The sequence below is a fragment of the Gymnoscopelus microlampas genome (assembly GCF_963454915.1).
Source record: "Gymnoscopelus microlampas genome assembly, chromosome: 19".
In the NCBI taxonomy this organism is placed as follows: domain Eukaryota; kingdom Metazoa; phylum Chordata; class Actinopteri; order Myctophiformes; family Myctophidae; genus Gymnoscopelus; species Gymnoscopelus microlampas.
Genome location: NC_139956.1, coordinates 34,248,136 through 34,262,821, shown reverse-complemented (window position 1 = coordinate 34,262,821; position 14,686 = coordinate 34,248,136). Strand labels below are relative to the sequence as shown.

Here is a 14,686-nt window from a genome sequence, read left to right as displayed (position 1 = left end):
GGCCCAGAGTGTATTCAACTCTCATGGTCCCTCTCATGGTGTTGGTGAGAGGAGGGTTGACAGTTTGGGTGTGGCCAGAGACAAAGTGCATTTTCAAGGATATTGATATCCACTGATTAATATGTAGGATACAAATTATTACAATAAAGTTATACGTTATTCTATACCTGTATGAAAATGCATCCTCTGCATCTGACCCATTGTAACTATCGGGAGCAGTGAGCATCCACTGAGCAGAACCCAGGGACCAGCTCCAGCTCTAATGTCAGTGCCTTGCTCAAGGGCACTGACAGGAGGTTGTCCCTAATACTGTACATGCATGTGATTTGGTGTGGGAGGAAACCCAAGTGAACACTGGGAGAACATTCAAACTCCACACAGAAAGACTCCAGTCTGGTTTGAATCCAGGACCTTCTTTCTGTGTGTTTTGGAAATACCTTTTTCAAGATAGATACATGTATTATTTACTTCTTATGACTGATACCAAACCTAGCCAACTGACTAAAGAGAAAGATCAGCTACAGACTAGTAATGACCAGCTACAGACCAGAAATAGCCAACTGACTAAACAGAGTGATCAGGTACAGAGTAGTTTTGACCAGCTACAGACCAGACACAGCCAACTGACTAAAGAGCGAGATGACATGAAGATGATGCTCTGTGGTGAGTGAGACATCACTGTTTCTTCATTGTTATATGTTGTTCACAATATTCATTATTTGAGACAAATAATGAATATTATTCCTATTCATTATTTGAGAGAAAGTGGCTAACTACAGTATATGTGTTGTTGTTAGAATCACCTGGATGGCAGAAATTTGACAGAGGTTGTTATTACATCTCTACTGAGAGGAAAACCTGGGAGGAGAGCAGACAGTGGTGTAGAGACAGACAATCAGACCTGATGGTCATGAAGAGCAAAGACAAACAGGTGTGTGTGTGTGTGTGTGTGTGTGTGTGTGTGTGTGTGTGTGTGTGTGTGTGTGTGTGTGTGTGTGTGTGTGTGTGTGTGTGTGTGTGTGTGCGTGTGCGTGTGTGTGTGTGTGCACATCAGTAACCAGCAGTTTTTCTGTCCAGGACTTTGTTGCCAGTTTCAACAAGAGAGTGTGGCTGGGTTTGAGTGACAAAGACACAGAAGGGTCTTTCCAGTGGGTAGATGGAACGCCATTGACCACACCAACGTAAGACTGCATCATCTTCATTTTACCTTCATTCTTCTAAATTGATGTTAAAATACAACCCTACTAGTACACTGTCACAGAGACAGTGTCCATTGTCTACTTCACTGTCCAGCTAATTTGCATCTAATATCACCAGAATATAATTTGAGGTCATGATTGAGGAACAAAATATTTAGGATGAAAATGGTTTCCTTGTAAAGGTATTGTAATTAATTAAATGTTCACTTCTCCAGGTTCTGGTGCACTGGTCAGCCTAATAACAAAGCAAAGCAACCTCCTAATACACAAGACTGTGTTATGTTTGATAATGGGACTCATGTTTCCTGTCCTAAAGGATGGAACGACGCATATTGTACTCGCAATTACCAGTGGATCTGTGAAAGAGTTCTGTGCTGAAATAATCATTTTCACAATGCATTAGTTAGCTGGTGTTTTGGTACAGCTACTGTTGGTTTGTTTCATCTGCCTTGCAATTGTACCAAATATGCACTGTGACATAAACATGTACTGTATATCAATATTTTCTTCATTTGGTTAAAGGGAAGCCTATTGAATGTGAATAACACATTATATAAATATCCATCTGAATACTAAATTGTTCATAGATTAATGAAAAATCAAAAGTGTTATAAATGATTAAAGTATTTTTTTTTCTTTTTAAAATGCAAGTCTTGCTTTTTTAATCTTTCTCCTGTTTTTCTTCTCTCTTTAATGTAAGCCCTTTGAGCTGCCTATTTCCTTTTATTAAAGGTCCTAAACAAATAAAGTCTCTTCATTATTATTATTATTACCATTATACTTTCTATGAAATTCATGTATACAGTAGTACATGTTAAATTATTCAGACTCTGTGAGGTTTAGTGTCAGACTTTAAGTAGCCTATATTCATTATATTTTCTAATACCTGTACATATCCTGTGCTTCACAGTTTCAGCATTTGCTGATACAACCCCCTCTTTCCCAAGGGGATCAATAAGATCCATCCATGATCCATCCATCCATCCATCCATCTGCAATGGCATTTCTTTCTTTCTTTCTTTCTTTTTTCTTCAGTGACAGTTATACCCCTCCTCCACCAGGGGGCGAAAGCAACATTGCGTCGACCATTTAAAGCGCAGATGCGAAACACGTTGATCCGACCAGAAGTAGGCGCATTGTCGTGGTAGTGAAAAATGTGTGATAAACGCTATGGATAAACGAGGTAAAATGTCTCAAATAGAGTCTGTACGGCTGTCGATAAATGAACAGCTGACGTCGGTGGGAGAGGAGATATTGTGTGTTTTGGAAAAACAGCGTGGTGATGTTTGTTGTGTGAAGCTTGTCAGAGTGGTTGTGTTGGAGCGCCTCAGTGCGGCTGCAGAGTTCATGTGCAACCTCTTCCAGAGAGAGATAGAGACACTAGAAACTCTGCTGAAGAGAGAAAACAAACTGCTGCACGTGATGCTACAGCCACACATCAAACTACACAGAGCAGGTTTGTTAATGCTGCATTTATACCACATGTTTACTGTACTCATTGCTAAGCTACGTATAGCTAAGTTAACATGTTTACCACTGTTGGACTGATACTCATAGCTAAGCTAAGATACATAGCTAAGTTTGCAGTTTGTCCATCACATCAAAGAGAGAATAATTCATCCATCCATTTGTTTCTTTTGTAGTCGTGTTTTATTCAATCACTCAATGTCATAACATGCCCTCAGCTACATTATACCAACCACATTAGGTACTGTAAATAGCTTCAAAGTAGCTAGATACTTTTACTAAGTAATATGTAGTGTAGATAGTTACTTCCCATCCCCTTTGGAAGACACTTTTGGTGTGTGTTCTTATTCGTTTTGTCCATAAATGGTAATAATGTAAATAGCATGTTCTTTAGACAACTTGCTAGGTTGATGATTACCTTGTATCCTAGTTCTCTATCGTGGTCGAGACTGGCTCTCCACTACATATTATTCAATATGTACGGGAACTGACCCCCTGGGGCAGTGCTCGTGGATACTCTTTAAGACACATCACTCATGGTGGCCCTGCCCTGATCTGTGATCAGTGGGGTATTTAAGCCCCACCCAGGCAGAGCCACTTCGACTCTTTGATTTCCACGAGAGCAGACGCTTGTGGGCTCAGCTTAAGACAGAATACAGAACGGGTGTTTGGCGGCGTGGTCCACTTACGTTGAGAGCAGGTCTTGTGAGGCTCCTCTCGGGACGCTTCGCTGTCATATTTACACCAACAAAAGTATTCCATAGTATTCCATATTATTCCTGGCGCGCGGCGTGCACCCTGGTTCCGAGTCTGACCCAGTCAGAGGGCGGATCAGGGCGGCAGCTGCTCTGCTCGAGCGACCAAGTTGTGAAGCCGTCTGTCGGCCGAACGCTTGGATCGCCGACATCGTCAGAGGGGAAAAAAGAAAAGAAAAAGCCGCCGCGGCTGCAGCCCGGTTCCGAGCCTGACCCAGTCAGGGGGCGGACCAGGGCAGCTGTTGGTTGGGCGCGGTACCGAGGTGGAACCCGAGTGAGGCTGACCCAGTCGGCGGACCTCCGGGCCATCTACTACCGGCTATCATTGCCGCCGCGGCCGAGAAAGCCAGTAATCTATTACAAACAAAGTTTGCAGCGTGCAGCGTGTACCTACTTCCGCGTTGATGCAGGGCGTCAGCGTGGGGGGAGGGGCCTGGGTTCCCTAGAGAAGGGCTGCACTGTGCCCCACAGGTCACAAGAGGGCAGTGTGGCGCTAGGTCAGGAGTTATCTCCTGGCGGCCCACTGACAAACTGCTGCAAAGTCACTGTTGCAAATCACTGACTTTGGAATAAATAATTAAGTGAAAAACAGATAAAGAGACACTTGGCTCTGCCCATACACTTATAGAGATTAAGTGTATTTAATATACAAATATATAGACGGACGAATATTTAGTATATGAGTATACAATATTCGAGTATTGGGTATAGTATAGTATATAGATATACAAATACATACGTCTACGAATTTATACCTTTTATATATACAATTTAGGTATAGATTGGCATACATAGCTAAATAATATAGCAAACATGGCCAGCCCAGCGCCCCACAACTGTCTGGGCTGTGGGATAAAAATGCCCGTGGAGGACGGCCTTGATAAATGTATGCTGTGCTGCCTTAGGGCAGCTGCATCCGGCACTCAGAGCGGCGAGGCCTCGCGTTCCCATGGGAACAGGCGCTCGCTCGGTGACGAAAGCGACATTAGCCCAGCTAACGCCAGCAGGCGAGGCTACAGGGCGGATGTCGACGGTCAGTGGGAATCCCCGTTTACGTCACGGACGTCACGGGCTTCCCTCGCCAGCGTACGATCAGAACCCGACAGGGCAGATGACGTCAGCAGCCCCCACCTTCCCCACGAATCCTCTCGCTCGCTGTCTTTCCAGATGGAAAGCTGCAATCCACATCCTTGGGTGTTACGCACCATGCAAAAAGGATACGGATTACAAGTCAAGAGCTCACCTCCACTGTCCACTACGGTAGTGTTCTCCCGAGCGTCAGGCCAGGCGGCCATCACGCTGCGGGACGAGGTATCAGCTCTTTTGAGCAAGGGGGCTATCAGAGAACTATCTCCGGATCAGAACCGGCTCGGTTTCTACTCGGAATATTTCCTGGTGAAAAAGAAGGGGGGGGGGCGTAAGACCTATTCTGAACCTCAAAGGCCTGAACAGGTACTTGATGGTTTTCAAGCTGCACGTACAGGACTTGCAGGCAGGCTGCCGGACTCATGGCCTCGGCCGTGAGCCTGATTCAGCTTGGCGGACTGAACATGAGACCTTTTCAGAGGCCATGGGCTCTCAAAAGGCGGTAGTGTCAGCACAGTGTGATAAAGCACTATACGGCGTGTCGCTGACGAGGTCAGTTCACACGACCGTGGTGTAGTTCTGTCTGTCGATCTGCAGTGACACAGACAGGACGTGCTGGTCTGTCGAACACAAACTGGGCGGCCATTATAGCCCGCTATATGGCGTATCACCGATTGGGTCGGTTTGCGCGTCCATGGCGGAGTCCCGTCAGTGGAGACACTGGGCGGGGCGTGCTGGTAGTCAGTTGAACAGTGTTATACCCGCGGCCATTATAGCCCGCTTTACGGCGTATTACCGATTGGGTCGGTTTACGTGTCCGGGGCGGAGTTCTGTCTGTGGATCTGGTCTCAGTGTCGCAAGACAGAACGGGCTGGGTCTGCCAGGGGTCCCCTGAATCAGTCATCGCACACTACACAGCGTATAGCCGACTGGGCCGGTCTACGCGGCTGTGGCGTGGTTTGCTGGAGAACCGGGTGTGGTGATACCAGCAGAGTGCATCCGTGCTGTCAGGGGCGAGCGGAGCGCACCATATATGGTGTTGCACGGTGGGGCCGTCTACACACCTAGGTGTAATTCTGCGTGGTGGAATCCGTCATCGGTGTGAAGCCACGGAGTAAGCTCCTTGCTCATCCCGAGAATGCACAGAGCCATGGCTATCCGGATGCAGCTAGCCAACACAGAGGCTATTCCGTCACCGTTGCGTGACCAGAATAGCCCTTACCTTTATTGAGGAGCTGCAGCAACTGGCTTGCAGGCTCCCCAGGCTGTTTGAGGAACAGGCAGGGTATGGCTGCTCTCCGGTCGGTGAGGCGCCATCGGTGGCGGTCCTAGTCCAAGCTGTGGCAGGGGGACCGAGCTTGTCCGATGAAGCGGCCTATTGAGCCATCGGCCATGTTGGGCCAAGAGGCCAGTGCCCGGCTACAACGAGCTAAGGAGGCTCGTGGATGTGCACGGGAGGTGGTGGCAGGAATGCTCCGGCAGGCAAGCTAGAGTACTTTCTCCACCACTGGTGTGGACAGTCATTATAGCCCGCTTACGGCGTATTACCGATTGGGTCGGTTTACGCGTCCGTGGCTGAGTCCCGTCAGTGGAAACACTTGGCGGGCGGTCTGGTGGTCTGTCGAGCACAACCTGGGCGGCCATTATAGTCCGCTATGCGGCGTATCACCGATTGGGTCGGTCTGCGCGTCCGTGGCGGAGTTCTGTCTGTGGATCTGGTCTCAGCGACGCAAGACAGAACGTGCTGGGTCTGCCAGGGGTCCCCTGAATCAGTCATTGCACACTATACAGCGTATCGCCGACTGGGTCGGTTTACACGCGCCGTGGCGTAGTTTGCTGGAGAACCGGGTTCGGTGATTCCAGCGGAGCACATCCGTACTGTCAGGGACGAGCGGAGCGCAACATATATGGTGGGTTGCCGCTTCTACTCCAGCCCAACGGACTAAACGTCCGAGGGCGGCAGAGCGGTGAGAGCCAAGCTCAGGCTATGGCTCCCCCTCTTTACCTACCGTACCTACCTAAGGCTAGGCTCTGGTGGAAACAACCCAGGAGGCGTACAGACAGGCAATCAAGCCAGTCCAACGACGGGAGTACGGGCACACTCGACACAGGGCCTTGCTACCTAGCATCGGCTCTGGCGAGGTGCCCCTTTGTCCGAGATCTGTACGGCGGCCTCTTGGGCGGCGCCCTCCACATTCACCAGGTTCTACTGCATGAACGTGGCAGCCAGCACCCCATCCACGGAGCGAGTGCTGGGCTCCAGGCAGTAGAGCAGGTCATACTCACCGTGCCTCCGAGACCCCGGCTCCCGCAGGACGGGCCCGGGCTCGGAGTGATGTCATGCATGGGAAGCTAGCCCTGCGCCTTGCGGGCTAGCTAGGTGGCTAATCAGTTGATTGGCCTGACGCCAGCTGGGCCTAGGTAGCGGCTTGCGCCTAGGCCACGAGTATTACATACTTCGTTGGATGACAGGATTTTGGAGCACGCCTTGGGCTCTGATACTTCGGGCTTAAACTGCTTCGGGCTGCCGCGGGGGCAGCTGGGTCTGCTTATTTCCTCGCGGTGTGTCTTAGAGTGTTCCCGTACATATTGAATAATATGTAGTGGAGAGCCAGTCTCGACCACGATAGAGAACGGAAGGTTACATCCGATGTAACCCAGGTTCTCTGAGTGGAGAGACTGGCTCTCCACGTTTGAGCCGCTCCGAAATTCGTGTCAATCAAAGTTAATCGAAGTGGCTCTGCCTGGGTGGGGCATAAATACCCCACTGATCACAGATCAGGGCAGGGCCACCATGAGTGATGTGTCTTAAAGAGTATCCACGAGCACTGCCCCAGGGGGTCAGTTCCCGTACATATTGAATAATATGTAGTGGAGAGCCAGTCTCTCCACTCAGAGAACCTGGGTTACATCGGATGTAACCTTCCGTTACTTTGAAGCAGTATTATTGTCTTGAGTTATTGGCCAGAGTTAGTGTCGAAGTGTCCTTGAGCAAGACGCTGCACAATTGCTCCCGATGAGCAGGTTGGTGCCTTGCATGGTTTCCTCCACCATCGGTGTATGAATGGGTGAATGTAATGCACAATCTATGTAAAGCGCTTTGGATAAAAGCACTATATAAATGCACCATTTACCATTTACCATTTTGATGTAGAGTAATCTATTTGGGCAGGCTGCCATAATAGATTATGTGTTTGGGAAATCCTGGTAACTACAAATCACTATTTATATATGTAGGTCATTTCAGTATTTTCAATACTTCAAATGAACAAATACGAAATAAATCTTGAATAAATCTCATCCAATGAGAAAAACACTTTGAGTTGTTCTGCTGAATTTGATGCTGATCTTCTCTCCTCCTCCTTCTGTCTGTGTGTAAAGTGGTTTCCCCTGAACATGAGGAGAGGAGCCCCAGTCTGGTCCAGGAGGAACCACAACCGCCACAGATTAAAGAGGAACAGGAAGAGGAGGCTGATATGTCAACATTGACATTACTACACAGAAAGACAAGCTGTGACGCTCTCTCAGGTAAGAAATAAATAAATATCACTTTATCAATTCTACTCTAGCAAGACTAAGTCTAAAAGCCCCTAGATGGGTGTGTGTTCAGAAACAAGGTCAAGTTCAAGTTTCAAGTTGTTTGTCACATACTCAATACAGCGTTGGCCTATATACATTCTTCATTGACTGGGGTCCCCCAGGGTCATTAATTTCTTTAAAACGTTTTTCCCTCTACACAAAATCGCTTGTAGATCTTTCCACTGAATGTTTGCCTATTATGAGATGTCCAGAATAGGGACGTTAAGGTTCATTTGGTTAAGGCGTTTATTATACAGGGTTGGTTTACTTTAAATAGGGAAGCCATTCTAGTTAGCAGGAATGGGTTTCATTACTTATAGAGGAGGTGAAGTGTATTTCTATTTTTAAAATTATGTATTGTGAAAGTAGAAGTGGTATTTTAGTTATATCACTAATCTCCACTGTAAAAAGCAAACATCCCACAACCTTCCTTGAGAGAGCTTTCCGCCTCCACAACCACATTAAACCAGAAACTGCCAAAATGTCTTCGTCATGCATTTTACAACACTTTTATCCTACTTGAGAAACATTTTAGTTGGACAGGTGAGGATTTTACCACGGCAGGCTGTACAAATATCAGGGCAAAGACCTGCTGTTTAGTGCCAGCTGTACCAGTGCCACTGCACTGTGTCAATCTTCTAAACCAATCAGCTGTGCTCCCAATTAAATTAACATAACTGTAGGGGTTAAACAGTTATCAAACTAATCAATTAAATGTATTGTTTAAACTAAATCATTGATCTTGGGAGGACATTTTTAAATTTCCTTATTTTTCATACATTTTTAAATTACAGTAGCATAAATGGATCATTAAGCCCAACAGGGCTGCAACAGTTAACAACTGAGAACCTGGCATCCCTATTTTCTAACAAAAAAATAACCAAAAGAGCAGATCTACAAGCTCACATCATGACATGTTGTAAGCTTGTATATTTGCTATGTTTGTTCTTTTTGCATGACACCATTATACCATGGGGCGGCTCAGGGGTAGAGTCGCCGGGTAGAGTGAACTGGAAAACCGCAAGGTTCCCAGTTCGATTCCGGGCTGGGGCGCTCCCCTAGAGTTAGTGTCGAAGTGTCCTTGAGCAAGACACTGAACCCCTAATTGCTCCCGATGAGCAGGTTGGTGCCTTGCATGGTTTCCTCCGCCATCGGTGTTTGAATGTGTGTGTGAATGGGTTAATGGCACAATCAATGTAAAGCGCTTTGGATAAAAGCGCTATATAAATGCACCATTTACAATATACCATTTATACGACAAAATATGAAGTAGGGCTTTAGTGCTTAATCAAATTAATACATTTTGTCAACTATAAAATAAATCAATTAGAATGTTTTTCCGTTGATTCGTTGATATAAGTATAATGATAAATACATACAAGTATTTAACCTTAAATTAATTGTTAATCGGCACAGCCACCAAAGGGGTTCAATGTATGTTTTGGGGGCAAAATAATTAATGATAATCTATACAGCAACCATGCTGCTCTCTGGTCGCTCTCGCTCCCCCTCACTGGCAGCTTGTTGTGTGTATAGAAGACAATAGATGGCAGATAACCATCCACTGTGTATGAGTACCTAACACCCTGTACTGAAGAGCACTGCGGCTCCAATTACATCATTACACGCAAGCAACAACGTTTTCTTCAACCTTGTAGTAATCCAAACAGATGATTTTATTTACTCTCTACCACACTGAAGTCTGCTGTTTGAGCAGAAGAGCTTCTTTTCTGTGTATGAGTACCTAACACCCTGTACTGAAGAACACTACGGCTGCAATTACATCATTATTATACACAAGGAACAATGTGTTCTCCCGCCTCTACCAAAATGGTTAATTGTATTAACCATACTCTTATCACACTGAAGTCCACTGCTTGAGCAGAGGAGATGTTTTTCAAGTATGTGTGTGAAATTGGACTGATCATAAGCGAGAAAGGGAAGCCAGTGGCAGAGTTGTTACAGAATGCTACAACAGCATTTGTGCCTTTCAAATTAAATTAGCTCTGTTTCCCGGGGCAACCCACATCATTTTCCCTCTTTACAGTCTGTGTGTGTTGTTCATGGGAATAATTACAACATGGACAAAATATCACTAGAATCTGCATTCATGTGTATATGATTAATTAATGGTACAGGAGCTATAAATAGCCTATTAACAACAGTGTGTAATGAAAAGCTGTCGGAGAACTCTGTTCCTTTTCCATTCAATGGTTTACCCTGATTTGATCTTTTGTCTAGACTTCCTGCACCTCCCTGTGTGTAAAGAGGAGGTTTACGTTGAGCAGCAGGAGAGTAATCCTAGTCTGGTCCAGGAGGAACCAGAGGCTCTGCAGATTAAAGAGGAGCAGCAGGAGCTACGTCAAAGACCAGAGGAGGCTGCTGGGTCAACATTGATGTTACTAGCAGTGAAACATGAAGATGATGATGTAAACATAGAGACAGAGCCTCTAGCCAGCACCTCAACTGAACACATGAAAACACAAGCAAGTGAGTAATGCATTTCCTCTCTTTAAAAATCTTTATTGTGAAAATAAAATGAGTTACATCATTAATCTCCACTGGATCTCCAGCTCAGTCAAAATGTGTCGTGTCATGACCTGTTGTGAGCTTGTAGAGAGCTTGTAGATCTGCTATTCTTTTTGTATTTTTGAACAACACCATTATGACAAAGTAGAGCTTTAGTGGTTAATCAGACTAATCAATTTGGTCAACTATATAAAACAACACAATTATAATGTGTTGCCGTTGATTTGTTGATATATGTATATAAAAAAAGAAAGAAAGAAAAACACATTCAACTTATTTGTTGATCAATCTGAAGCACAGCCACCAAAGGAGTTCAATACGCAGTGTGTTTTGGGGGGAAATGACTCATGATCATTGATAATCTACTTTATATCTGTACGGAAAACCAATCTGATGCTGCTCTCTGGCCACTATCTCTCCCCCTCACTGGCAGCTTGGTGAATATAATAGATCACTTAAACGTGTTGTTACAGAATACTACGACAGCATTGGTGCCTTTCAAATTAAATTAGCTGTCCGTGTGTGTTGCTCATGGGAATAATTACAACATGGACAAAATAGTTTCAGTCTGCATTGAGCTTGATGTGCACGTGATTAATTAGTGGTGCAGGAGCTATACATAGCATATTAACGTAATGTCAGATAACACTGCTGATGCAATGACGCTAATGAGTGGTGGATCAGGCACAAGTATTGATATACAAACAGATGTTTTTGTGAATTACGGTTCAAGGAGGCTTTATTTTTCAGTCACTCAGTCTTTGCAGTGAAATATACTGTCCCAGACACATATTTAGTGTGTCAGATGCTGTTTTGCACGTGTATCCCCGCAGCATGTGTGCATTGACGCACGCACAAGTGGTCACATGACGTAGAATTTTTGCCCCAATCAGATTGCGACCTAAATGAGTTTGCCCCCCTGGCTTATGGTCTGTTCAATATAACATTGGTATCACAACTCTCACTAGAATCAAACCTTTGACCAAAGGAATGCCAGCTCTAGAACCAACTAAAATGTTTAAGTTCAAAGATTCAGTGGTTTACTCTCATTTTATCTGTTGTCTAGACTTCCTGCACCTCCCTGTGTGTAAAGAGGAGGTTTCCGTAGAACAGCGGGAGTGGAACTCCAGTCTGGTCCAGGTGGAACCAGAGCCTCAACAGATTAAAGAGGAACAGCAGGAGCTACTTCAAAGTCCAGAGGAGGCTGCTGAGTCGATGTTGATATTACTAGCAGTAAAACATGAAGAAGATGATGAAAACAGAGAGACAGAGCCTCTAGCCAGCACCTCAACTGAACACATGAAAACACAAGCTGATGTAGAGGACTGTGGAACATCACAACCAACTAGTGATGGCCAGCTCCTCTCTTCACACTGTTCTGAATCTGACACTGAAGACAGTGATGAGTGGAAGGAGACCAGGGAAGATCAGTCAGCTTTAAACACACTGAAATCACACAAGACAAGAAATTTGGAAGGAAAAAGATTATCTTTCAGCAGCAAGCTGTCCCAGGACCTGAAATCACCCAAACAAACCCCATCCATGAGGATTCACACAGCAAAGACAAGCTTCAATTGTACAGAGTGTGGCAGAGGCTTTGGTCAAATGAGAGATCTAAAACGACACATGAGGATTCACACTGGGGAAAAGCCCTTTTCTTGTTCAGTTTGTGCCAAGGGCTTTGCTCGAATGGATTATTTGAAGACACACATGCGATCACATACAGGGGAAAAGCCATTTCCTTGTACAGTTTGTTCCAAAGTCTTTACTCAAACGAGTAATCTGAAGAAACACATGAGGAGTCATACAGGGGAAAAACCCTTTCCTTGTAATGTTTGTTCCAAAGGCTTTGCTCTAATGGGAGATCTGAAGACACACATGAGGATTCATACACGGGAAAAGCCCTTCACTTGTACAGTTTGTGCCAAAGGCTTTACTCAAATGTGTAATCTGAAGACACACATGAGGTCTCATACAGGGGAAAAGCCCTTTTCTTGTTCAGTTTGTGAAAGAAGCTTCAATCAAGATGTTAGTCTGAAGAGACACATGAGGAGTCATACAGGGGAAAAGCCCTTCACTTGTACAGTTTGTATCAAAGGCTTTGGTGAAATGGCGTATCTGAAACAACACATGAGGAGTCACACAGGGGGAAAACCCTTTACTTGTACAGTTTGTGCCAAAGGCTTTGGTCAAATGTGTGATCTGAAGAAACACATGAGTTCTCATACAGGAGAAAAGCCCTTCACTTCTACAGTTTGTCAGAGGCGCTTCAGTGGAAATCTGAAGAAGCACATGATGACCCATACAGGTAAAAATACAGCACTATCTGTAAAAAAAAAATGCTTTGGATGAAATGCTACTCTTACTTTTGTGTGACACTGTGTCCTACAACATGGTATAAAATAGGGGGAAAAAGCAAATAGATTTGACCCCCCCCCACCACACACACACACACACACACACACACACACACACACACACACACACACACACACACACACACACACACACACACACACACACACACAGACAAACACTTATTCCACACAAACATACTTTTGTATCATTTCATTTGGATTATTTGTGTTTTTATCGTGTTATCATTGCACCTATTCTCAATATGTTCCCAAATACATTTACCCATTATGTGCACATTTTGTACATTTCCATGTTAATAACATTTATATATTTATTACGTTACTTTTCATTTGTGCAACTGCCAGCAGAAAAGAAACAGCAACAGTCCTCCTCTGACGGAGAACCTGTTAAAAAGAAGAGCCGAACCTCCACCATTGAACTGCAGGGGGCGCCCAGTGATGGTAAGAGCAAATATGTATTATTGTCTCCGCCAGGAGACTATTGTTTTCGTTCTCGTCCTTCCGTGTGTCCACCAAGCTAACATTGGTCAAGCTTCACGTGACACGTGACAATATGTTGAAAGGGTGTGCTTTGATTGGCTAGCTAGACGATGACGAAATAGAGCCCTATAAATAGGTGTGTCACTTCGAAACATTGTTTACATGTTTTGAAGTGACATCAGTGCCATCAGCCAAGCTAACATTGGACATGTTAGCTTGGCTGATTGAACATGTTAGCCAAGCTAACATGTTCTAATCCTTAGATGTTCTAATCTAAGAATCAGAACATTCCTAGAAAACTATGGTTAAAGATAGGGTAAGTGATTTCCTTTGGTTAAAATAGCACGGGTCCGCTGGCGGAGACTTGTGCTCCGAGGAGCACATTTTCTATTTATTATTATTATTATTGCTGTTGTTGTTGAGATTGGCGGATTTACTTTACACAGGGTTTAAGTGATATTTCTTTGTCAAAAGAAGTGTTACATTTCTATTCATTCTTATAGTAATCATTATTATATAGTGTTTGGGTAATTTCATTGAATTGTGTATCATTTTCTGTACAGAGGATCATTCATTGCTAGGAGTGAAAGCTCACAACAAGTCCAAGAAGAAGGGGGCGGGCCGGCCCAAAAGTAAAGACAAAGATTTCACCTTCAGTTCCAAACCTTACCAGGATGAGAGGTCCTCCTACCCTGCAGAGACCATGGACAGCACTGGGACAGGAGCAGTAGAGTCAGGCATTGGTGGTGGGTCTTGTGACAGGTAAGGACGCCACAAACTACACCATGAAACATTTAGAGCTACACTATTCTCCTGCTAGCCTGCTAGTCCTGAATACAACAAGAACGCTCGCCCCAAAACACGCACGCCCCGGGTCAAATTCGGCGACCTCGGAACGGTCGCCACCAGGTATTCCTAAACGTAATCTCAGTAAAACTATGCCTAAACCTAACCTTATTCCTAACCTTAACCTCAGTAAAACTATGGCTAACTCTAAACGTATTCCTAACTTTAACCTCAGGAAAACAGATACAAGAACCGCTGTGGTTCTTGGCCCTGGCCCCCACCTGTTGGCACTTGAGTCCAGTTCACCTATTTGATCATGTTGAGATATTTAGGTTTAAACAACAGTTGGTTTCTGTCAAGTAATTTGATTTGGTAAAGAGGCGCTCTATGAGTGCATATACTGTATACCACCACTGGATCTTTACAT

General features: G+C 44.9%; 1 protein-coding gene and 1 long non-coding RNA gene across 2 annotated transcripts; both read left to right on the top strand.

Moving 5' to 3' along the window:
• Nucleotides 1-522: 522 nt before the first annotated feature.
• On the top strand, nt 523-1,907 carry LOC311034670. Its single transcript, XR_014599613.1, has 4 exons — nt 523-663; nt 798-931; nt 1,078-1,181; nt 1,415-1,907. It is a non-coding gene; the product is annotated as an uncharacterized lncRNA (long non-coding RNA).
• Nucleotides 1,908-2,369: 462 nt separating this feature from the next.
• Nucleotides 2,370-14,239, top strand: LOC311035104 (uncharacterized protein; the record flags this gene model as incomplete). Its single annotated transcript, XM_084043185.1, has 6 exons — nt 2,370-2,655; nt 7,889-8,035; nt 10,328-10,576; nt 11,682-12,359; nt 13,339-13,434; nt 14,037-14,239. 6 exons carry the CDS (start codon nt 2,370-2,372, stop codon nt 14,237-14,239), a joined length of 1,659 nt encoding a protein of 552 aa, XP_083899311.1.
• Nucleotides 14,240-14,686: the final 447 nt, after the last annotated feature.